General features: G+C 35.0%; 1 protein-coding gene across 2 annotated transcripts in view; it reads right to left on the bottom strand.

Annotated features, from left to right (window-relative positions):
• Positions 1–18,452, bottom strand: part of CERT1 (ceramide transporter 1) — a 68,589-nt gene that overhangs the window by 9,679 nt on the left and 40,458 nt on the right. The window contains exons 4-11 of one of the 2 annotated variants that reach the window (XM_048931040.1): positions 15,984–16,091; positions 15,060–15,198; positions 14,134–14,217; positions 8,268–8,425; positions 4,919–5,011; positions 3,535–3,621; positions 2,552–2,644; positions 1,906–1,983 (exon numbers count right to left, since the gene is read on the bottom strand). In XM_048931040.1, the coding sequence (XP_048786997.1) occupies positions 1,906–1,983; positions 2,552–2,644; positions 3,535–3,621; positions 4,919–5,011; positions 8,268–8,425; positions 14,134–14,217; positions 15,060–15,198; positions 15,984–16,091 (840 nt within the window). The remainder of the gene's footprint in view (positions 1–1,905; positions 1,984–2,551; positions 2,645–3,534; positions 3,622–4,918; positions 5,012–8,267; positions 8,426–14,133; positions 14,218–15,059; positions 15,199–15,983; positions 16,092–18,452) is intronic. The other variant, XM_048931041.1, reaches the window with a different exon arrangement.

Genomic DNA, 18,452 nt, shown 5'->3' with positions numbered 1-18,452 from the left:
CTTTTCCTTATGTGCTCTGGAACAGAAATATGATATTTATTTTTAATTTAAAGCAGTAATTTTATTTGTATGGTGGACTTTTTAGAAAATCTGCATAAGATCAGAGAAACGGGTCTTTCCAAAAATCAAGTCTCCAGGGAGGGAATGGAGACCAATTTTATGTCAATAAAGCCAAGGGCAGGTTGTCAAGAGAAGATGGCATGCAGCTCTTCTCTTCATTGTCTTTCACCTGTTTGCTCACTAGCAGTGAAATTCCAGAGAAGATGAACTGATTTGTTAGTCTGGTAGAACTTTGTTCCAGGGAAAAAATACTGAGGTAATTAATGGTGGGGAAGATTTTTGTAAACTAGCAAGATCATCCTTTCAGCAGTGAGCTAGTTAACTTAATGCCACATCCTAAAATACTAGGTGATAACTTCTGCTTAGTAAAATCCATGCAGCAGCCACAAATGCAAATCCATCTGGCTATCATTTTTAATTTGTGTTATTTTGATACAGACCTTGTCAATTTCAGATTTGTTTTTAAATGATTTATTTTCCCACCATATTAGATCTCTGCTACAGAAGTTTACCATATGGATGCACAACTGTTATTGCTGGTATAAAAAACAAAAATGTCCTATTAAACTGTCTATTTCAACTGAAAAGTTTTACTTTTCCAAGTCTCTCTCCCAACCCACCTGTGGGGAGTGAATGAATAGCTGTGTGGCACTGAACTGCCTGACGGGTTAAACAACAACCACCGTTATTTTTGGCACCCAACATCAGTGGCCTGAAGGCTGAAATAACAGATCTGACCAGAGTGTCTCAAAACAAATTTATTATAAGCATTGCTGTGCATGTTCTCAGAGCTCTGTTGTGTAGAGCCTTACTTGCTGTCTACGCTCCCTCTTTTGCCATTGATCACGCTTGGGTCTGGGTTAATGTTATCAATATTATTTTGCAATACTGTGTCACACTGGCTTATGGCATAATAAACTTAGTGCTTGGAAAGCTTGCAGTACTTTCTGCAGGTGGCATGATTCTGGGCTTTGTTAAACAAAAGAAAATTCATTCCTTCTGTTAAAAAAAACAGCTTCTCTGCAATATTAAACAATGATTAAAAAAGATGAAGCAACATACTCTAGAAGGAATTTCTGCTCTGGTTCACAGTAAGATAAAGGTTAGCAGTAGAAGAAAACTAGCAGCATGAATCTCATGTTTGAACATCATTTTTTTGAGACTAGAGACCAAAACATGATGTCACTTAGTTAACCCAACTTTAAACTACATCCCCTTCAGACCAAGCACCTGAAGTAATTTTGTACATTACTGGTGTATATATCACTTTACATTTACATATTCAGGAACTCAGTTACTTTCTGAAGAATCAATGAATATATTTAAAGCTCTCATTACAAAACCATTCATATCCACAACCTTACTAGCAACATATTTTATAACATTTCAGTAATAAATCTAGTTGTAGAGCTCAAAAACAGTGAATATTAAAGATCAGTATTATCATCTTAACGTCACTATAAGTGACAAGTGTTAAAAAAAATTACATCTTTATTTTAAAAAGAAGAAAATTTGAAGCAAAGACCATCTCCATCCCACACAAAACAGGTGTTATTCTAATGTCACAAAAATCAGAAATGCAGAAAGTTCAAGTTGTATGCATTTTTATTAAAGCTATCGAAATCAATCCAACAGTTTCACAAGGGTTGGGCCTCTGCAGGAGTGATATGCATGCAAGCAGAATGTAAAAAGACAACCATTTAGTCTACTAATAGAGAACTCCTTTGTTTGTCTCAATGTACTAGTTTAAAGCAAGCAGTGATTCATGTAACAAAAATGCAGGTTCTAGAGAAGATGAAATATAGCAAAGATATGTAACCCCCACTCTACACATAAATACGGTACCTGGGCGCTGAATCTGTGAACATCATCAGAGGCACTGACTAGATCAATGGAAGACATGGAGGAAGAGCGACTATAGGGCTACCAGAGACAGACAAAGAAAAAACCAAGTAATCAGAACAAAGGCACAACAGAGCATTCAGTACCAACTTGCAAGCACAAGATAATGAAGAAAAGGAAAACAAAAGCACCATAAGCAGCAAGCACAGCAGCAAATGCTGATTTCATGCACCTATTATGTATTATGCTCCCAGTGTAGCCATGAGAGGAGCACAGTGTTTCCAGTAACATTAAAATGAAAGTCCACTGATCCTGATCCAAGTGACTTTTAAAAATGTTTAACTAATTCAATCAATTCTGGTGAAGAAATCTTAGAAACTCAGGTTGATAGTTTGTCTGTCTCCTTTACTATCACTGATAATCTTGAAAGAAGTCAAGAGTATTCTAAATGAACACTCAGAACAGTGTTTTTTGAGCCAAGAGAAAACAGTCTTCCTCCAGTTCCAGTTGCTTTAACTGAATATGAATAAACCATGAAAAGTTACTAGAAACACTTACAAAAGAAAATCAATCTTGCCTACCCATACAAATTGTATAGAAACATCATGTATCAGCCAATATTCTCTGGAAATTGTGGGAAGTATTTTACCTTTTGGACAAATCGATGACTCCCCACAGCAGAATATGCATCTCCAGAAGGTAGGGACGTTGGCCAGTGCAATCTGACCTTTTCACTTTGAGACTGCAACAAAATAGGCTTAATTATTGGTAGTTAGTTGCTACTAAGTGTACTATTAAAGAGAGTGAGTCATCCTCAGTCTATGTAATGGCTACTGCATTAAAACAAGAACTAATGCCATCCCTGGCAGGCCTTAAGTTGGCATCCTGATGATCTTCTAAGTGAATGAAATATTCATAAACTTCATCTATACTTCCAGGTGTGTTTATAGATTAAGGAAAATTAATTGGTACCACTAAGGCTACTGCATCAATATATAATAATAGTAATAACCACTGATCAATCAATAATAATTTTCATTTATTTATTTATTTATTACAAGACCAGCATGCAGGCTGTTGTTCATCACTGGCAAAAACACATGCTAATGGTGGTGACCATGCTGAAAAATAATGTTTTGTAGCTGAGAATTTGCTCTACCAAATAGCGTTACTGTGCTCTTTGCATTTGTTACAGTTTCCATGGAAATAAACAGGAGGCATTACTCTCAAAGCAACCCTTACACTTAATGCATGTTATCCCTATTTGATCCTTGCTGCTGTTATTAGCAAAATAGACTTCAGGGCAGTAGTGATGTTTTGACAAATACCTGCAGTGTTTGGTATTCCTATTTGCACATGTACCTGTTACAAATAACTTTTATACAGAATTCTAAGATATGTAAGAATCAGAAATGAGAAATTCAATTAGGTTAACATTTGCACTGTAATCCACATAAGCTGTGAAATCAGCTTCTCATAATTAGTGTTAAACAACAACAGTACTTAACTTTACAAATACCAAGAACTGAATTCTACTTTGAATTGTCAGGAGATGCACCCAAGGAATGAGCATAGGTCACTGAAGCTTCCCATGAAGCGCCCATCATTAACACATTTTTCAAGCATCAGTACCTGTTCTTCCATTTTATCCTGTCTATCAAGAGCAGCTTCAACAGCATCAAAGAATTCTTCTTCATTAATCAGACTATTAGGGCCCTCCTAGAGTATAAGAAACAAGAACTAGTTTAAAACTTTGGAGACATGAAAGCTCCATTTAAATTTAATTTTAGGAGTATGTATGTATTATGTATGTAACTGACAGAATGAAATTCTTCCATATCCATAAAATATTCCGTATTTTTACCAACATCATCTGAAAACACTGCTTGTTAAAGAAAGTTACTCCCTCTAACTGTAACATAGGAGGTAGTTAAACAAGGTTAAAAAAACAGGAAACTGAGGAATCGTCAACATACTTTGACATCAAATTTAAGCTTTAATTAACACATATTTCCTCTTTAAAAATGCTTACAGAATGTCAGAAAAGCAAGCATATTAACATAATTGCACAATTAGACTACTTCTGAGTATTCCAGTGCTTCAGATAAAAATACAAGACAAAAAATACTGGGGATCGTTTACTTGAGAATTCCTGAAAGAATAACTTAACAAAAAGAAGCAGGTAGAACTGAGTACTGAAAACTCAAGTTTAAGACTTAAAATGGCAATTTAATAAAACTAGGCTTACTGTTGTTATTGTACTGTAAAATAAACAAATCGACCAAATCTCAAAAACTAAAATGGATATGAGCGAAGCAGCAGTGCCCAAATGTCTATGAAGTATCCTATATCGTTACTATTTCTCAAGTTCTGATTTTTAAGCAGAAACAAGCATTTGATTAATGCTTGTGAAGAAGTCAAGTTCTCAAAAAAAAAAAAAAAAAATATCATATAAACTGCACTACAGGTTCATTGGCTTGTATTATTTTTCAGAAGGTGGTTTGGACACTGTAGAATTTGAGTAACTACCTGAAGAGGAAGCTTCTGAAATACACAATTTAACAGCTGAAGCAGAATCCTAAATTCACTGCATTTATGATCACATGTGAAGTAACAGAGACAAGTCAAAAATTTATTTTAGTTGAACTTCAGATCCAGGACTGCCTCTGCCTTTAGAATTTCCATATTTGCATTACATACCTATACAGTTGACCCATTAGAAAGTAAAAGTGTAACTACTCCATATAAGCAGTACCGAATGTATTTAAAAAAAAAACAAAATTCACCAGAAATACCAGTAAATGAATTATCTAGACACAAGAAGGACAAGATGAAGATTGATTTTCATTAAAAAAAAATTGAGGATAGAAATTTGTCATCCAGCTTTCAAGTTGGAAAAACTGAGGTGGCATGAATACTCTCGCAGAAGCTGTTCACCTTGATTTACACATACAATCATTTAATAATAAGCTTTCAAACTCCTGGCTTTAAAAAAAAATGTAAAGCAGAAATGTACCTCATAGTCTGGCCCTCCAAAGTGGGACTTTTTCTTCAGTTCTGTTACAGCATTTTTATATGCTTCTTCTGTTCTTCTCCTTTTTTCTGTCTCCTGCAAAACGACATGATCTTTTGATGCTGAAGGAATGAAATGGCTGATAACAATACATATGCCAATAAATAGAATGATCAGTATAGCTTAGCTTTTTTTTTTTTTTTTTTAAAACAAGATTTCCAGAGCCATCCATTTTCTTATTTTGTTTGCATGCACACAGTGTGCATTCATATATACTCTAACAAAACTTGGGAAGTTAACTACCTTGAGGAATCCCTTCCCACAGAATCTTAGAATCAAAGAATTGCTCAGGTTGGAAAAGACCTTGAAGATCATTGAGTCCAACCACAACAAAGAAGAGTGCGAGCAAAAGAATGTGTTCAGCAAAGAAAGTGTGAGCAAGTAAAGCTGAATAGGAAGGGTGATTTACAGACCAGGGACACAAACAAGACTGATGCATTTCTCTTTTTTTTTTTTTTTTTAATAAGTCATGTGCAAGAAACTACTAGATCAGCAACCAAAAATTAAATATAACTATAAATGGTTCATTGAGGTCAGACCTGCTAAGTGACTGTTTGAACTGCCCAACACCGTTGCTCAGGCAGTGATGACAAAGGATGAAGGGTAAAACTGTTAAAATGCTAACTCGTTGAATACAGTGATACACTAATGAGTCACTGCATGTAAGTTTCTATCTGTAGTTAGTTGGCACAGGATCCAAGTGAGTCATTTCATGAATTCCACGCAGACTAACAACTCAACATCATTCTCTCATAATAGGTGTATGACTGTATTAAAGCCACTAATTATATCTACATTACATATTTTGAATAAAGATGCAGTGATGCTGGAATCAGATTAAGCCTAGCATTTCCTCTGCAAATTTTATCCTTTAAAATATATGAGAAAGTAGGCTGAACTTCATTATCTCACAATATTTACTTATGTCTGAGAAGACATTCATCTGATGATAATGCAATGCTTTTAAATCAGATCCATAGCTGTAGAAGACACTTCTACAACCTATGTTGAGCCACTAAAGCAATGTAGTGAAAAGACAATTCTTGTGTAGATATAAAGACATTTCCATCAGAGAGGATGCAGGGGGCCCTCTATGGGACGAAGTCAGGGCTCATGTCAGGCACTGCCAGGTCCAGACAGCTCCAAAACAGACTCAACTGCAGGACGTAGTTAAGCCTACCAGCCATATAAATGACACTTCTGGGGGAAAAAAAACAACAACAACAAAAAAAAAAAAAAAAAAAAAAAAAAAACCAAAAAAACAACAAAAAACAAACAGACCACAAAAAAAAACCAAAAACCAAAAAACCCCACAAAACAAAACAACAACAAACAAACAAAAAATACCTACACTGGGAGAGAGAAGGAGGGAACAAAAAGAAAGAAACAGCAGAGGGAATGTCAAGGCCAGGGGAGGAGGTGGTGATTGATGGCAGACCACATATCCATACTGCAGCTCATAGAGGACCCCCACACACTGGAGCAGATACATGTTAAGAAACTGTGGCCTACGGAAAGCCCATGCTGGTGCAGATCATTCCTGACAGGAACAGTGGCCCATGAATGACTCTACTCTAGACCATATTTCCCAGTATTTCCACATTACTCAGGACCAACAAGCTTACTAAAGCAAAGAACCTTAAAATCTCCAAGTTTTTGAGAAGTCTTTCCTATTTAATTTCCAGAAAACCAAGTTCAGACAAGATCATGATCCCCTTTCAAATGTATTTACTCATGGTATGTGAGCTAATCTGCATATGGCATACCAGTAACATGAGAACTGAAGGGAAATTTGGTTTTCTTAACTATTTGCAGCTAAAAAAGTACTTTAAAATTAGTCTAGTGACTAATAACTGATCTAAACTGTCTTCTATATTAACATATTATTCCATATTAAAATACACAAAACTTTGGACAAGAGAAATTCATTTCATCCACGCTCTGAGAAAATTCTGATTAAGTCTGTCTTCTCAGTCAAGAGAAAAAAGTTGTTGTCAGGGGACCACCAAGGAGACATCAAGAAAACAGATCCAGACTTTTGTACAAGGATGAAAAAAAGAATAGATACTAAAATATTTCTGATTGGATATAGACAAGGACTTTCACTATAGCATATTAAATTTCCCTGTAATGACAGGTGTACAGAACAGAAAGTTTTGCAGTCTCCATCTTTGAAGACTTGAAACCGGATGTAATAAAGCCCTGAACACTCCACTCTAATTTCAAACTCCCCTTGCTTTGGGCAGGAGGTTGGACTAGAGATCTACCAAGGTCTCTTCCAATCTGAGTTATTCTGTGATTCTATTAATGAATTTCAAGTATTGGATGTACTACAATTCCACCAACTACTTAGATGAATCAGAACCAAATTAAGCATTGTCTGAAGTATCAAAACAGCTAGATAAGCCCTGAGCTTTGACATAAAGACAAAGAACAGCTAAAGACAAGTGCAAGGACTAAAATGCGGATATATTTTATCTGAATGCCTTTATTATTTGAATCATGTACAGCTAAAATATATATAGTAAGATTAGATGTTATATATGCCATGTGTAAACATGCTAAATTAAAAAACAAGAAACAACAATGGTATAGAACATCAGGCAGTAATGGCAGGCTGTCAAGATTGTAGAAGACAAAGCCTGAAATACATCCCAGACACGCTCCCAACACATCTCATCTGAAGAAGAGATTGTGCATTTTGAGTTGCTATAACGGTGGCACAGGATTACTGCGAACTATTATTGTCATGAGAAAAACAGATAACACCACTAACTAAAAAAATTAATCAACTACTTTAAGCCATGTTTTCCACTCATCTCTTAAAAGTGAAATAAATGATGATCCCTTTAAAGAGACCTTTACAGTTAAACCTTTAAAGAATAGGTTGTTCTCAGCACTGTTACCATTTCACAATCAAGCATTTTGGATTTGCACATTGTTCTGGATAGTGCGTGGATATTCAGGTCTCCTTTAGAAGACTGCAAGTAATAATGTATTATATTAATGCTGTCAGGTTCTCTTCGGATTTTAAAAAACAATATAGGAATCCTAGTTAACAAGGGCTGCAAAAAGGAAGTCTATGATGAATGCTACTATATCAGCAACAGTCAAGATGAGGCTTTAACATTTTGTAGGACTAATAAATAATGAAAACACCTAACATTACTAAGTGCTGTACATAAAATTACAAATAATGCCTGGACTAAGAAGGTTAAAACAGTTGTTGAAATTTCAAGCTGAATAAACTACTTTTTTTTTGTAAACCAAAGTGAAAGGAAAACAACCTTACCTTATCTAGCCTTTTTTGCCAGCTTTCTTCACGTTTTACCATTAGTTCAATACAGTGAGATAGCGTAGCAAGGATTCCAGCAGTAGTTGCCTTGAATGTTATAGCTTCTCCTTTAAAGTCTATGCCATTAATTCCTTTGGGTGTCACGTGTGGAAATACTGAAAACAAACATAAACCATTCACTGACAGCTGCCTTTAATTCAAGTGAGCATCTTAGCAGCATGGTTTATATTACAATTGTTTGAATATACTGCCTGGAAAGTTGATTTCGAAACACAAATCAAAATGTGCTAATCATTTGCAGCTATCCACAGGATAAGAAAAGAGATTCAAAAGGAAGAATGCATCCCTTCAGCTTCATCTTGCTATACTCTATTTCCAGTCAGCTTGTAATGCTGTATTACTCTGCGCTCTGCAAATCATGTAGGTGGAGGGAGTGGTAATACTTCGTAACAATAGCATTTTGAGAACATGAAGTGAGGCCTAAGACAGAGAAACCTCAACATACCTAATTCACTACTGAGAAAGGAAAAATTAAAAAATGCAATCAAAGCCAAAATGTCATACACAAAGTTGCTCTAAGCTGGCAATTACAGATTTTAAATCCACAAAGTAAAAATATATGATATATATAAAAGTATGAAATGTGTGGAATTATCCAAGTATTGTGGGTTTTGCAATTCCAACAACTACTTCATGCTGTCAACCAAGCCATCTGTTGCTAAGGCTATTTAAATCACTTAAAATATGTGACAAAAAAATACCTATTATATGTCAAACTTACATATAGATTGACAGAATAACAAATCAAACACCACACATTAGTGCCGTAAAGTATTAGCAAGCAGAAGTAAAACCCTGTTGAAGATTGAGCTCAGCAAGCTCAAGTACCTCATGCTATGCCATGGTTAAAGCTAGTGACTTGTCACCCAGCTGGATAATGCATTTTTATTTAATTTTTCTTTGGTTTGTCAGCGTGCCACTGTTATGGTTTAAAAAGCTGAAATAAATATTTACTTTAAGTTTATCCAATAACTGCCTGCATGGGCAAAGCAAAACTTTCAAGAAGCTCTGTTTTTACAGGGAAGAGAAATGTAATTGCTGTCCTCTGATGGTAGAACACAGAGCAAACATCACATGGTCTTAAGCAGTGGTGTAAGCCTCCAGAGGCTTTATATGCTCTTCTTTCCCAAGCAATCAAACTATATTTATTTCAAATACATGATTACAGACCATACAGTTCTTCAAATTCCCCAGTAAGCATACATGGTATGGTAAAACAAAGATTTTTTTTTGTTCCATATTAACAAAGAATACTCCCTAACAGATGAAGATGATAGGGGGCTGGAAAAAAAAAGAAAAAAAATTATGTTTCAGAAATAATAACGAGCAAATGAGATCTCCCTCCCCCTAACAGCTGCAGAGGGAACACGGAGGAGGCTGAGATTGAAAGTGGTATAAGCTGGCAAAGAGGCAATGCAGTGGATTCACTGTGAATAATGAAAACTAAACAACAGCTTCACATAAAAACTGCATTTTTCTTTGAGAACTGTAATACCACTAATTTGTCCTGTTGGTGTACAGCACGTTCACCTGCAGGCTTACCAGCAGAGCTGTGCTGCTTTATAGACATGTTTTTTTCTTCAGTACATAATACTGCTAGACATAATACTGCTGAAGAAACATCCATCAGCTGCAATGTAGAAAATTCATTTCACAAATCTCTGCTGCAGTTTGTTAGGGTAATGCAGCAACAAAGACTCATTCTTGAAAAAAGTCAACGTTCATTGAGTCTGAGCTACAACTCATTAATACTTTGACATGGTTTTGGATACCATGTATTTTAAGTCCTTATTCAGTGACTAGTCTCAAAGCAGGAGTGATATGTACCACTATACAAAACACTGGACAAAAATGAACCTGCCAATGCTCATTTCTTTGAGGCCAGGATCTGCAAAGAATGCTGCAAAGCTTTATTTCTTTGAGGAAGGAATCACTCAAGAGGTTCTTTACTGTGTACAGGGGTACTCCTCAGGAGACTTTTTTCTTCCCAAAGCATGTCTGAAGATGACCACAAGCCCCAGCTCAGAAACAGTCAATCTTCAGAATATTAACAATATTTGTCAGATTTTCTATCGGGAGAAGCCGAACATCCTTCTGATTTCTTCTCTACACTTCTTTTCTACATAAACTACAGGATCTAGTGTTTCAAGCTGAATTCTTCCATCAGGACATCTACAGGTTCAAGTTCAAGGATAATAGTAAAAGTTTTCTTGTTGGAGCTGCTCTTCTAGCTTTCTAATCAAGCTGTAGTCAACTGAAAAAAGCTCTGCAATGATTTTTTGCCTACTTTAAATTCAATTTCAACATCTTGAGTCAAGTGATTCCTTTTTAATTATCCTATCTCTTAAGTATTTTGCTTTACTTCTGAATCATTTTCTCCTTCCTTTCATGATAATGATTTATTTTTTTTTTTAATACCGTGCTCTTTAGCTGTTCTGCACCTCTACACTTTTAAGATTAATCAGTTTTTACATCTTGTTCCTAAGATATGGTTTTCAACCCTTCCCCAGAAGTCTAAAACATAACCTGTTTGGTAAAATCCATTTTCCAGTGAAATGGAAGATTATTTTTAGATGACAGTAAGTACAAAAATAAAGTTACTTTTTCTCTTCCATTTTATGCCACTTCTGCAACTTATACCACTGTACTAATTCTACATAAAAAAGAAATGGGTGGGAGTATTACCCACTTATTAAGTGATACCTATTGTTGATCTTCTGTGGATGGCAGAAGGATTAATAGAATTAGTTTTCCCCTAAGAATAACCTCACTATTTCAGCAATGTGGGTGAATACTCTTCTTGCATTTGAAGAATAAAAATTCACCACAAATCCCTCTGTATTTTATCCAGATTATTTCCTTTATCTATGTAGTTCTAACTTCTGTCTCTAAAGATGTTCCCACAATAGGTTTCACCCACTCTCATTTAAATTAAGCCCAAATCCACCCATTTTCCCAAGCAGATAGATGGGAACACTTCTCAATCAAGACTCTCACATTCCTAGACTACAAGATTCCAACTGGTAAACACAGCAGTCAGGCACTCCCTCAATGCCTCGATACAAACAACCACTGTTTCAGTTACCAGATTTTCCAACTGGGAAGCGAACAATAGATTTTCCAACTGGGAAGCGAACAATAGATTTGAACACCTTCATCACAAAGAAACAACGAAAAAAAACTTCTCTATCCAAACATGGTATCTTCAGTAGCAGGATATGAATCTCTACAGTCATGCTTTCTCCTCCCTACTCAGGAAAGGTGCAGAATGGAAATTTCAAAAGACAATGAGAACACGGTTCCTTAAACAAATTATAAATCTAATGGTTTGAGCACAAAATACTAGAAACCTGTGTGAAGACAGAAGTTGGACTTGATCCCTGAGGGTCCCTTTCAACCCAGGATATTCTAAAGACGGCTTGAAATTTTTAATGCATTTACTCCTTATAAATCAAACAGATATTGAAAAAAATAGAATGAAAATCAGTTGTTAACAGAATTGATGGAAAGTAAATGTAACAGAAACAGGAATCATAAAACATGCAATTAGAAGTTCTGCAAAAAGCAAACGGTTGCAGAAATAGTGACCTACAGTAAATGAGTTTATACATAAAGGTATCCGTCCAGGATACCCAACAATTTCTTAGCAGACAAAATTCCTGAATACTTGATAAAGATTTTTTTTTTCCAAGGTGAATATAAGTACATTACTTCAAATTCCTCTTAAACAATGATAAAAAAAAAGGACATCACTTTCCTTTTAAGACTTGAAACGTGATCTGATGTACCAAATATAGATACTTTCCAAATGAAATTTTACATATTAGGTGTGCATACATGGGATACATATCATTGTAATACAGATATGAAAAAATGTTCTAAAGGTAAATTAAGCTGAAACTCCTACACCATCCTACAAAAAGTTTGACAGATACCTCTCCCAAAATGAATCACGCCATGTAATTAAGTACTCACTAATGTTTAAAAAAAACTTCTCATTTTTTCTGGAATTTGTTCTAGTGATTTAGACGTACTCAAAAACGTGGACTCTTTATATAGAGTTGGTGAAACTGCTAGACTTGCTTACAGGTCAATATTGCTTATATTTACTGACAAGAAGCACAAAAGATTTATTCAAGAATTTCAAAGTCACACTCTACTTAACCTCTGATGCCAGCATATAATTAATCCTTAGCGGGGGAAGCACTTCATACCACTGAAAAATCTGTTCATATTATTAATTCTGGAAGTATGTTTAAAGTGCATTCCATTTTCTCTCTTTCTCATTCCTCATTACCTCTCTTTCTCATCCCTTATTACGTTACATGTTGGTGATATTCTGTAAAGAGGAACTGCACAGTGTCTGACTTGAATGGAGTTAACTTTCCCCACAGCAGCCCATACAATAGTGTGCTCTCTGCCTGTAGCTAGAATGCACTGACTATGACTGAGCAGTATGCAGGCTGCTTTTCCAGCCCCTCAAAGTCAGTAGGCTGGGACAGAACTGGGACAGATGGTCCAAACTGATGGTATAGAATATCCCCTTTGGTATGACATCAAAATCAGAAATAAAGTTGGGAAAGGGGAAGGACCAGGGGAGGCTATCAGTATGAAAGCATCTGTCTTCCCATGTAACTGCTACGTGTATCAAGTGCTTGCTTCCTAAGGCATGGCTGGCTATAAGCTTCCATGCTTATAGGAAATAAGCGATTCCTCCTTTTGCTTCTGCAAGGCTTTTGCTTGTTTTATTTTTCCTTTCATTAAACTGCTCCTTAACTCAACCCATGAGCTTGCATTCATTACATTTAGTTCCTTTTCTTTTGAGAAGGAGTGAAAGAGCAGTGTGACGGAGCTACTGGAGTTTACTAGCGTGAAAACATCACAAATACTCAAATACAAAGAAAGCTGCAAGACATAGGAAGGACAGCTCATTATAAAGAAAACAGTAGACACAAAAAAGGCTTATTTTGCCCACATATTTTCAATTCCTTTATAAAAGCGTTAAAAAAAAACAACCAACACTTAAGTACTTTCTTTTGAAAGATTCCACCTGTTTTGAAAGAGAGCTAGCATATTTTAAAAATTCTGTGAACCAAGATCTAGTAAATACCTAAACCATCAGCATCTAGTGAAAAAAAAGCTGAGAAAGTATAGAAAGAAAGCAAAAAGTTTTTGAACACATATACAACTTCTGGCAGGCCAGCTGTATGAAGATTTTTCAAAAAGGAGGACCTGCTTTGAGTTGGTTAAGTGAGTCCATTCACTGCATGGACAGGGAAAGATGACTATAATTAGATCATTTAAGCTAAGAATTAAAAAAAAAATAAAAAAAAATCAAGATTTTGTTCATCCTATTATTGAAAAATACAGTTAAAAAGTGGTGAAATTATGAGGAGTAACAACACTGACTTAGTCATAATGCAGCCACAGTAGTTGTAAAAAACATACAAGTTGACAACAGTAGCAAGAACAAAGAATGATTATCTATTACAACTCTCAGTTCCCAATATTTTAACGACACAGCTGTTCCAGCAGAATTTTGTGGAAGTGACTTCGAACACAACAGGAACTATCAGCTTGACAACCTTCCATTAATACCTGTGTGAATTAAATTAAACTTAACTCATGACATTCATAAAAAAAATCTAACAAATGATAATTTTAAAATGAACAAGAATTTCCTGTAACAAATTTGAAATGCCATTCCTATAGCTTTCCTCTCAGACAAAAGCATAAATATCAGTCATATAAGGCTTATCATACTATTCAAGTTCAATTTCCAGTGAAGTTTAGACATACTTACATTTTTCCCTACTGCTGTTACTGTTATGTAAAAAATCCCCATCAGAACGCACTGTAGGGAAATCATCTTCATCATCTTCTACCACTGAATTAGGAAGAGAAAGGTAGTATGTCAGGGAAGGAAGAAAGCTGTTCTCATTCTTCGGTGCATAAGAAGAAACTAGGAGCATTTTCACAGCTAAGCAGCACAAGATATTTTTTCTATAATAAAAACAGAAAGTCATGATCCTCCTGTCTTTTTTATTTTAATCCCCATCAGAACCACAATGTAACTGTAAGAAATAATTATGATATTTTTGGTCAGTGTCCAAATGAAGGTTCTTGTATAACTGATTACACGAAAGAACCACAATTCAGCTCTTCTATGCTAGCAAAAAAGTGGGATTGTCTGTATCTATCATTTGCTCACTAAAAAAAGTTTCAGGACTTTTTATAGTGAGAGATAACCCAAAAATAAATATAAACGCCCCAAGAAACATGTATGAATATGAAAACAAGCTGCACTCTGAGAAAAACTATTCAGATACACAGATATCCTCATCTGGGTCTATTATTGCAAGTGCACACTCAAGTTGAACAGTATTCTACCCTCAGCCAATACACCTCTGAAGAATACAATATGGCAACAGCTTTGCTTTTATGTAAGAACATACTGTTCCTATCAAACTAAAACTCAAATGTTTTTTTCCAAAGTAATGGTAAGAAATGCAGTTGTAAATTAGTACTTGATTACATCAAGTGCTAAAAAGATCTTTTTTTTTTTTTCCAATGAGGTTGTTAGCTACAGGTTAAGAGCAAAGTCAAGCAGTTTTTAAAAGGAATCCAACTACTGCAGTGCAAATACTTGAAATTATTTACACAGAAACATTCCTTACAGTATAGAAATTTAGATTTTAAGGAGGTCAGTGTTTCCAATAACAATTTTACCTTTATCCCTCTGGAGTTCATCTTTGGAAACTGCATCTGCACAAGCATCAAAATATTTCTGTAAAGTATCAACTTGTCTACACAAGATGTCTCTAAAGGTTTCCATTTCTGCAAGCTTCTCACGTAAGCTATGGCCCTTCTGAAAATACAAGAGAAAAACACTTCTAATGCTTCTAAATATTCTACAGTAGTTCAATGAAAAAAAGAATTTCTGCAGCCACAACAAAGGTACACTGATGATCGTTCAGGTATCAATTGCTAAAAAACACTGTTAATGTTCAAAGAACATGATTATAAGAATCTATACACAAGCGTTCCTTTCTCATTTTTTAAGCTGGCCTCAACTTTTCCTCTCTGTTGCACTTGCTACATCAGAGCATTCAAAAAAGCTTACTAACAAAAGCTTTGCTTAATCCCACGTTTGCAGCTATTTGCCTGAAAACAGTCAGCTCTAGTTTTCTTACCGATCTAGACACACCTTTCTAGTGTTGCTCCTCTTCTGCTCCTACAAGAAGCAACGCTTACTCGAATAGAAATGTTAAACATTTTAGACTCTAGAAATGAGAAAAGTCATTTGTCAACTGGTATTAATAATCAAACCTGTTAAATGACAGAACCAGCATATCCTTTAATTAGAAGCCCTTGTATGCTCAGGAATACACTGGGAAAGGCTAAATTCTCCTAACAGGTTTGATTTCTCTTGCCATCAGAAGATACTGTAATTTAAAATGGACAACTGCTTAAAGGCATGTTAAAGCTTCCTGTACAATATATTCTTTATTATATGCAGAATTACATAGTAAACCAAGAAGTTAGTACTCTTTCCTCTTGCTGTGTGAGTGAACCTTCACATAATATATCCTTTTCTCATTTGCTTAAGTATCTTTTTTACACATCCATATTAAGAGAACATTATTCACTAACCTTGAACGAAGAGGTGGATGTTGCAGAATATCCACTTGCTCCAGAAACAAGAGACACCATGGAGCCATGGCGGCGTAAACTTGATTCTGATCCATAGCCAGATTCAGTCTGAAAAATACAAACCGCACAAAAAACACAGGGAGGTTTTAAATATGAGAAGAAGCCGTAAAAGCAATTAACATCACTTCCTCTAAAACCTTGTTTCTTGTCACTATGTATTAGAAGCTTAACTCAAATTGTGCCTGCAAGTTCAAGATGTTGATTTAATATCTATGAAGTTAATACAAATCTATGTTTTGTTATCATAATGATGTGGAAAAACAGTAGCTACCTACAACCTGTTATGCATCCCCCAAAAGTCCAAAAACCCATATATTTAAGGGTATAAAAATTGGAAACTTTCAATTACTTTTGTATCTGTGATCTCCCATAAGCAATTTTCACACAACATTCATAAAATGTACAGTACTCTACAATTACACAGAGTTCAGATGGCTCAGTATGAAGACAACCCACAGTCTCAGTAAACTTTTCCCACTACTGAAACAGTGATTTTATTTTTAAAAGCAAAAAAAATTAGCAGAGATCAGAGAAAAGCAGATAATAACTGCCAACAATTTTTCTTGTTCCACATTTCCTCAGCAATATTCTTTGTATAAAACTCAAATTAATTGAAAAAGAGCATCTGCATAACAAAAGGCAGAAGACAATAAGATTTAAATAGTTGAATATTACAGAAAACAAAGACTATACCTTGAATAAAAAAGCACGAAAACACAATAAAAATATTAAGTTTCATGAATTTCTTTACAGATAAAACTACAAGCGCAGATATTGAGGAACTGAAGGAAAAATGTTTCTCCATGAATTCATGTAAACAGTCAGAAAAACATGAATGTATGAAAGAAACAAAGTGTTCAGATTAATATTTGAAATGCTGTCAATCAGTAAATTTGATCAAATACAGTGACAACACTGTGAAGGATCTTTGACAGGAAAAAGAAATGCTGCAGCACAGAAATCCTGAAGGGGCAGGGAGATGGTGATACAGAGTGAGTAATAAGGAACCACAGGCAGCAATCAAGTTCTCAGCTGTTACTGGAAGAACTAGAACCTGCTTTGGAAAGTGAGGTAAGTGTTGATAAATAAATCAAATGAACTTACAGAGTTTTTAAAATGGGGAGTAATGAAAAAATGTTCCAAGTGCTGTTTGAAACAGGAGTATTTGCACGATGTTTGAGTTACAAAGGAACAGAGGCAGAGAAACTCCATTTTGTCAAAATGAAGGTAAGGCTGAAGAGTTGTTAACACAGTACTGAATGAACATGACTGAATGAGATTATTCAGAAAAAAACAAGGAGTCTATTTGGCCTGTCTGAAGAATAAGGCCAAAGACAAAAAACAGAATTGAGGAAATAGAATAAACTTCTAAAAAAAAAACCCAAAAAACAGAATGGATTATCAGAAGCAGAAAAGAAGTTGAAAAAAATGTGACCAAGAAAGACAAGTGTAGTTAGAAATGACTAGCCTAGAAATCCAGTCAGAAAGAATGTTAAATGATTAATTTACATAACACAACAACAACAAAAGAGGCATTTGTAAATTTGAAAGATTTTATATGGCATGTCTTTAAGTTTGTTGCTTTAATTCACAAGAAGTAAAGAAATATAATAATCTATTTGGCACAGAAGTTTATGTTCAATGACAGTTTAGAGTGAAAGGACACAATGCAAGAAGCAGTTTCCTTAAGTCAAACTTTAAGGATGTTTACATCATTTAGTCATTTCTTATGAACCACAACTTTAAAGCTATTTTACAGTAAGAAAGGTCCTAGGAAAATAGCTATAAAAGAGCTAAAGGCTCCACTTTTCAGAACTGACTAGTTTCATGTCCTTAAGGTATCTGTTGGATACAGTGGTGAGCTTTTTTTTCACCCCCTCATTTAAAGATACCAATTGAAGTTGAAGTAATAAGGGGCTTTGATAATACATTTGGGATAATGAACGGCATTTTGAATTGCAATGCTCTTAGTGTTACAGTACAAAACTTACAGCTTCGACCACTGGACTTTAGGTAACCAAATTCTAAAGCTTTGATCAGTTTTCTTAAAATATTCAAGTAGGAGTTTGTGGCTTTCTTTTTTAAATGGACTTTGAGTCCTCCAAGGATGACAAATGAAATCAAAGCAGGCAAGATAATAAAAAATATTTGAAAGTACAATTAAGAGTTTTTGGCATACAGTACTATCTCACCTCAGAAGTGTTTAAGAAGCATAGACTATAAATCATAAAATATTTCTTTTAACATTTCCTTTAAATGCAAATCTAAACAAAATTAAACGTTCCAGTGTCAACTTCACTGTTTACTTAATCATACACTACAAATATTAAGATGATTCTGAATGTGTTCTTACTTCTGCCAGTTTAACAGTAGGATCTTATTTAATCTCTATTTAAGTTGTACAAGTTA

This window comes from Lagopus muta, chromosome Z (assembly GCF_023343835.1).
Source record: "Lagopus muta isolate bLagMut1 chromosome Z, bLagMut1 primary, whole genome shotgun sequence".
NCBI lineage: Eukaryota > Metazoa > Chordata > Aves > Galliformes > Phasianidae > Lagopus > Lagopus muta.
Note: the sequence above shows the minus strand (reverse complement) of the source record. Positions and strands in the feature narration are given on the sequence as shown.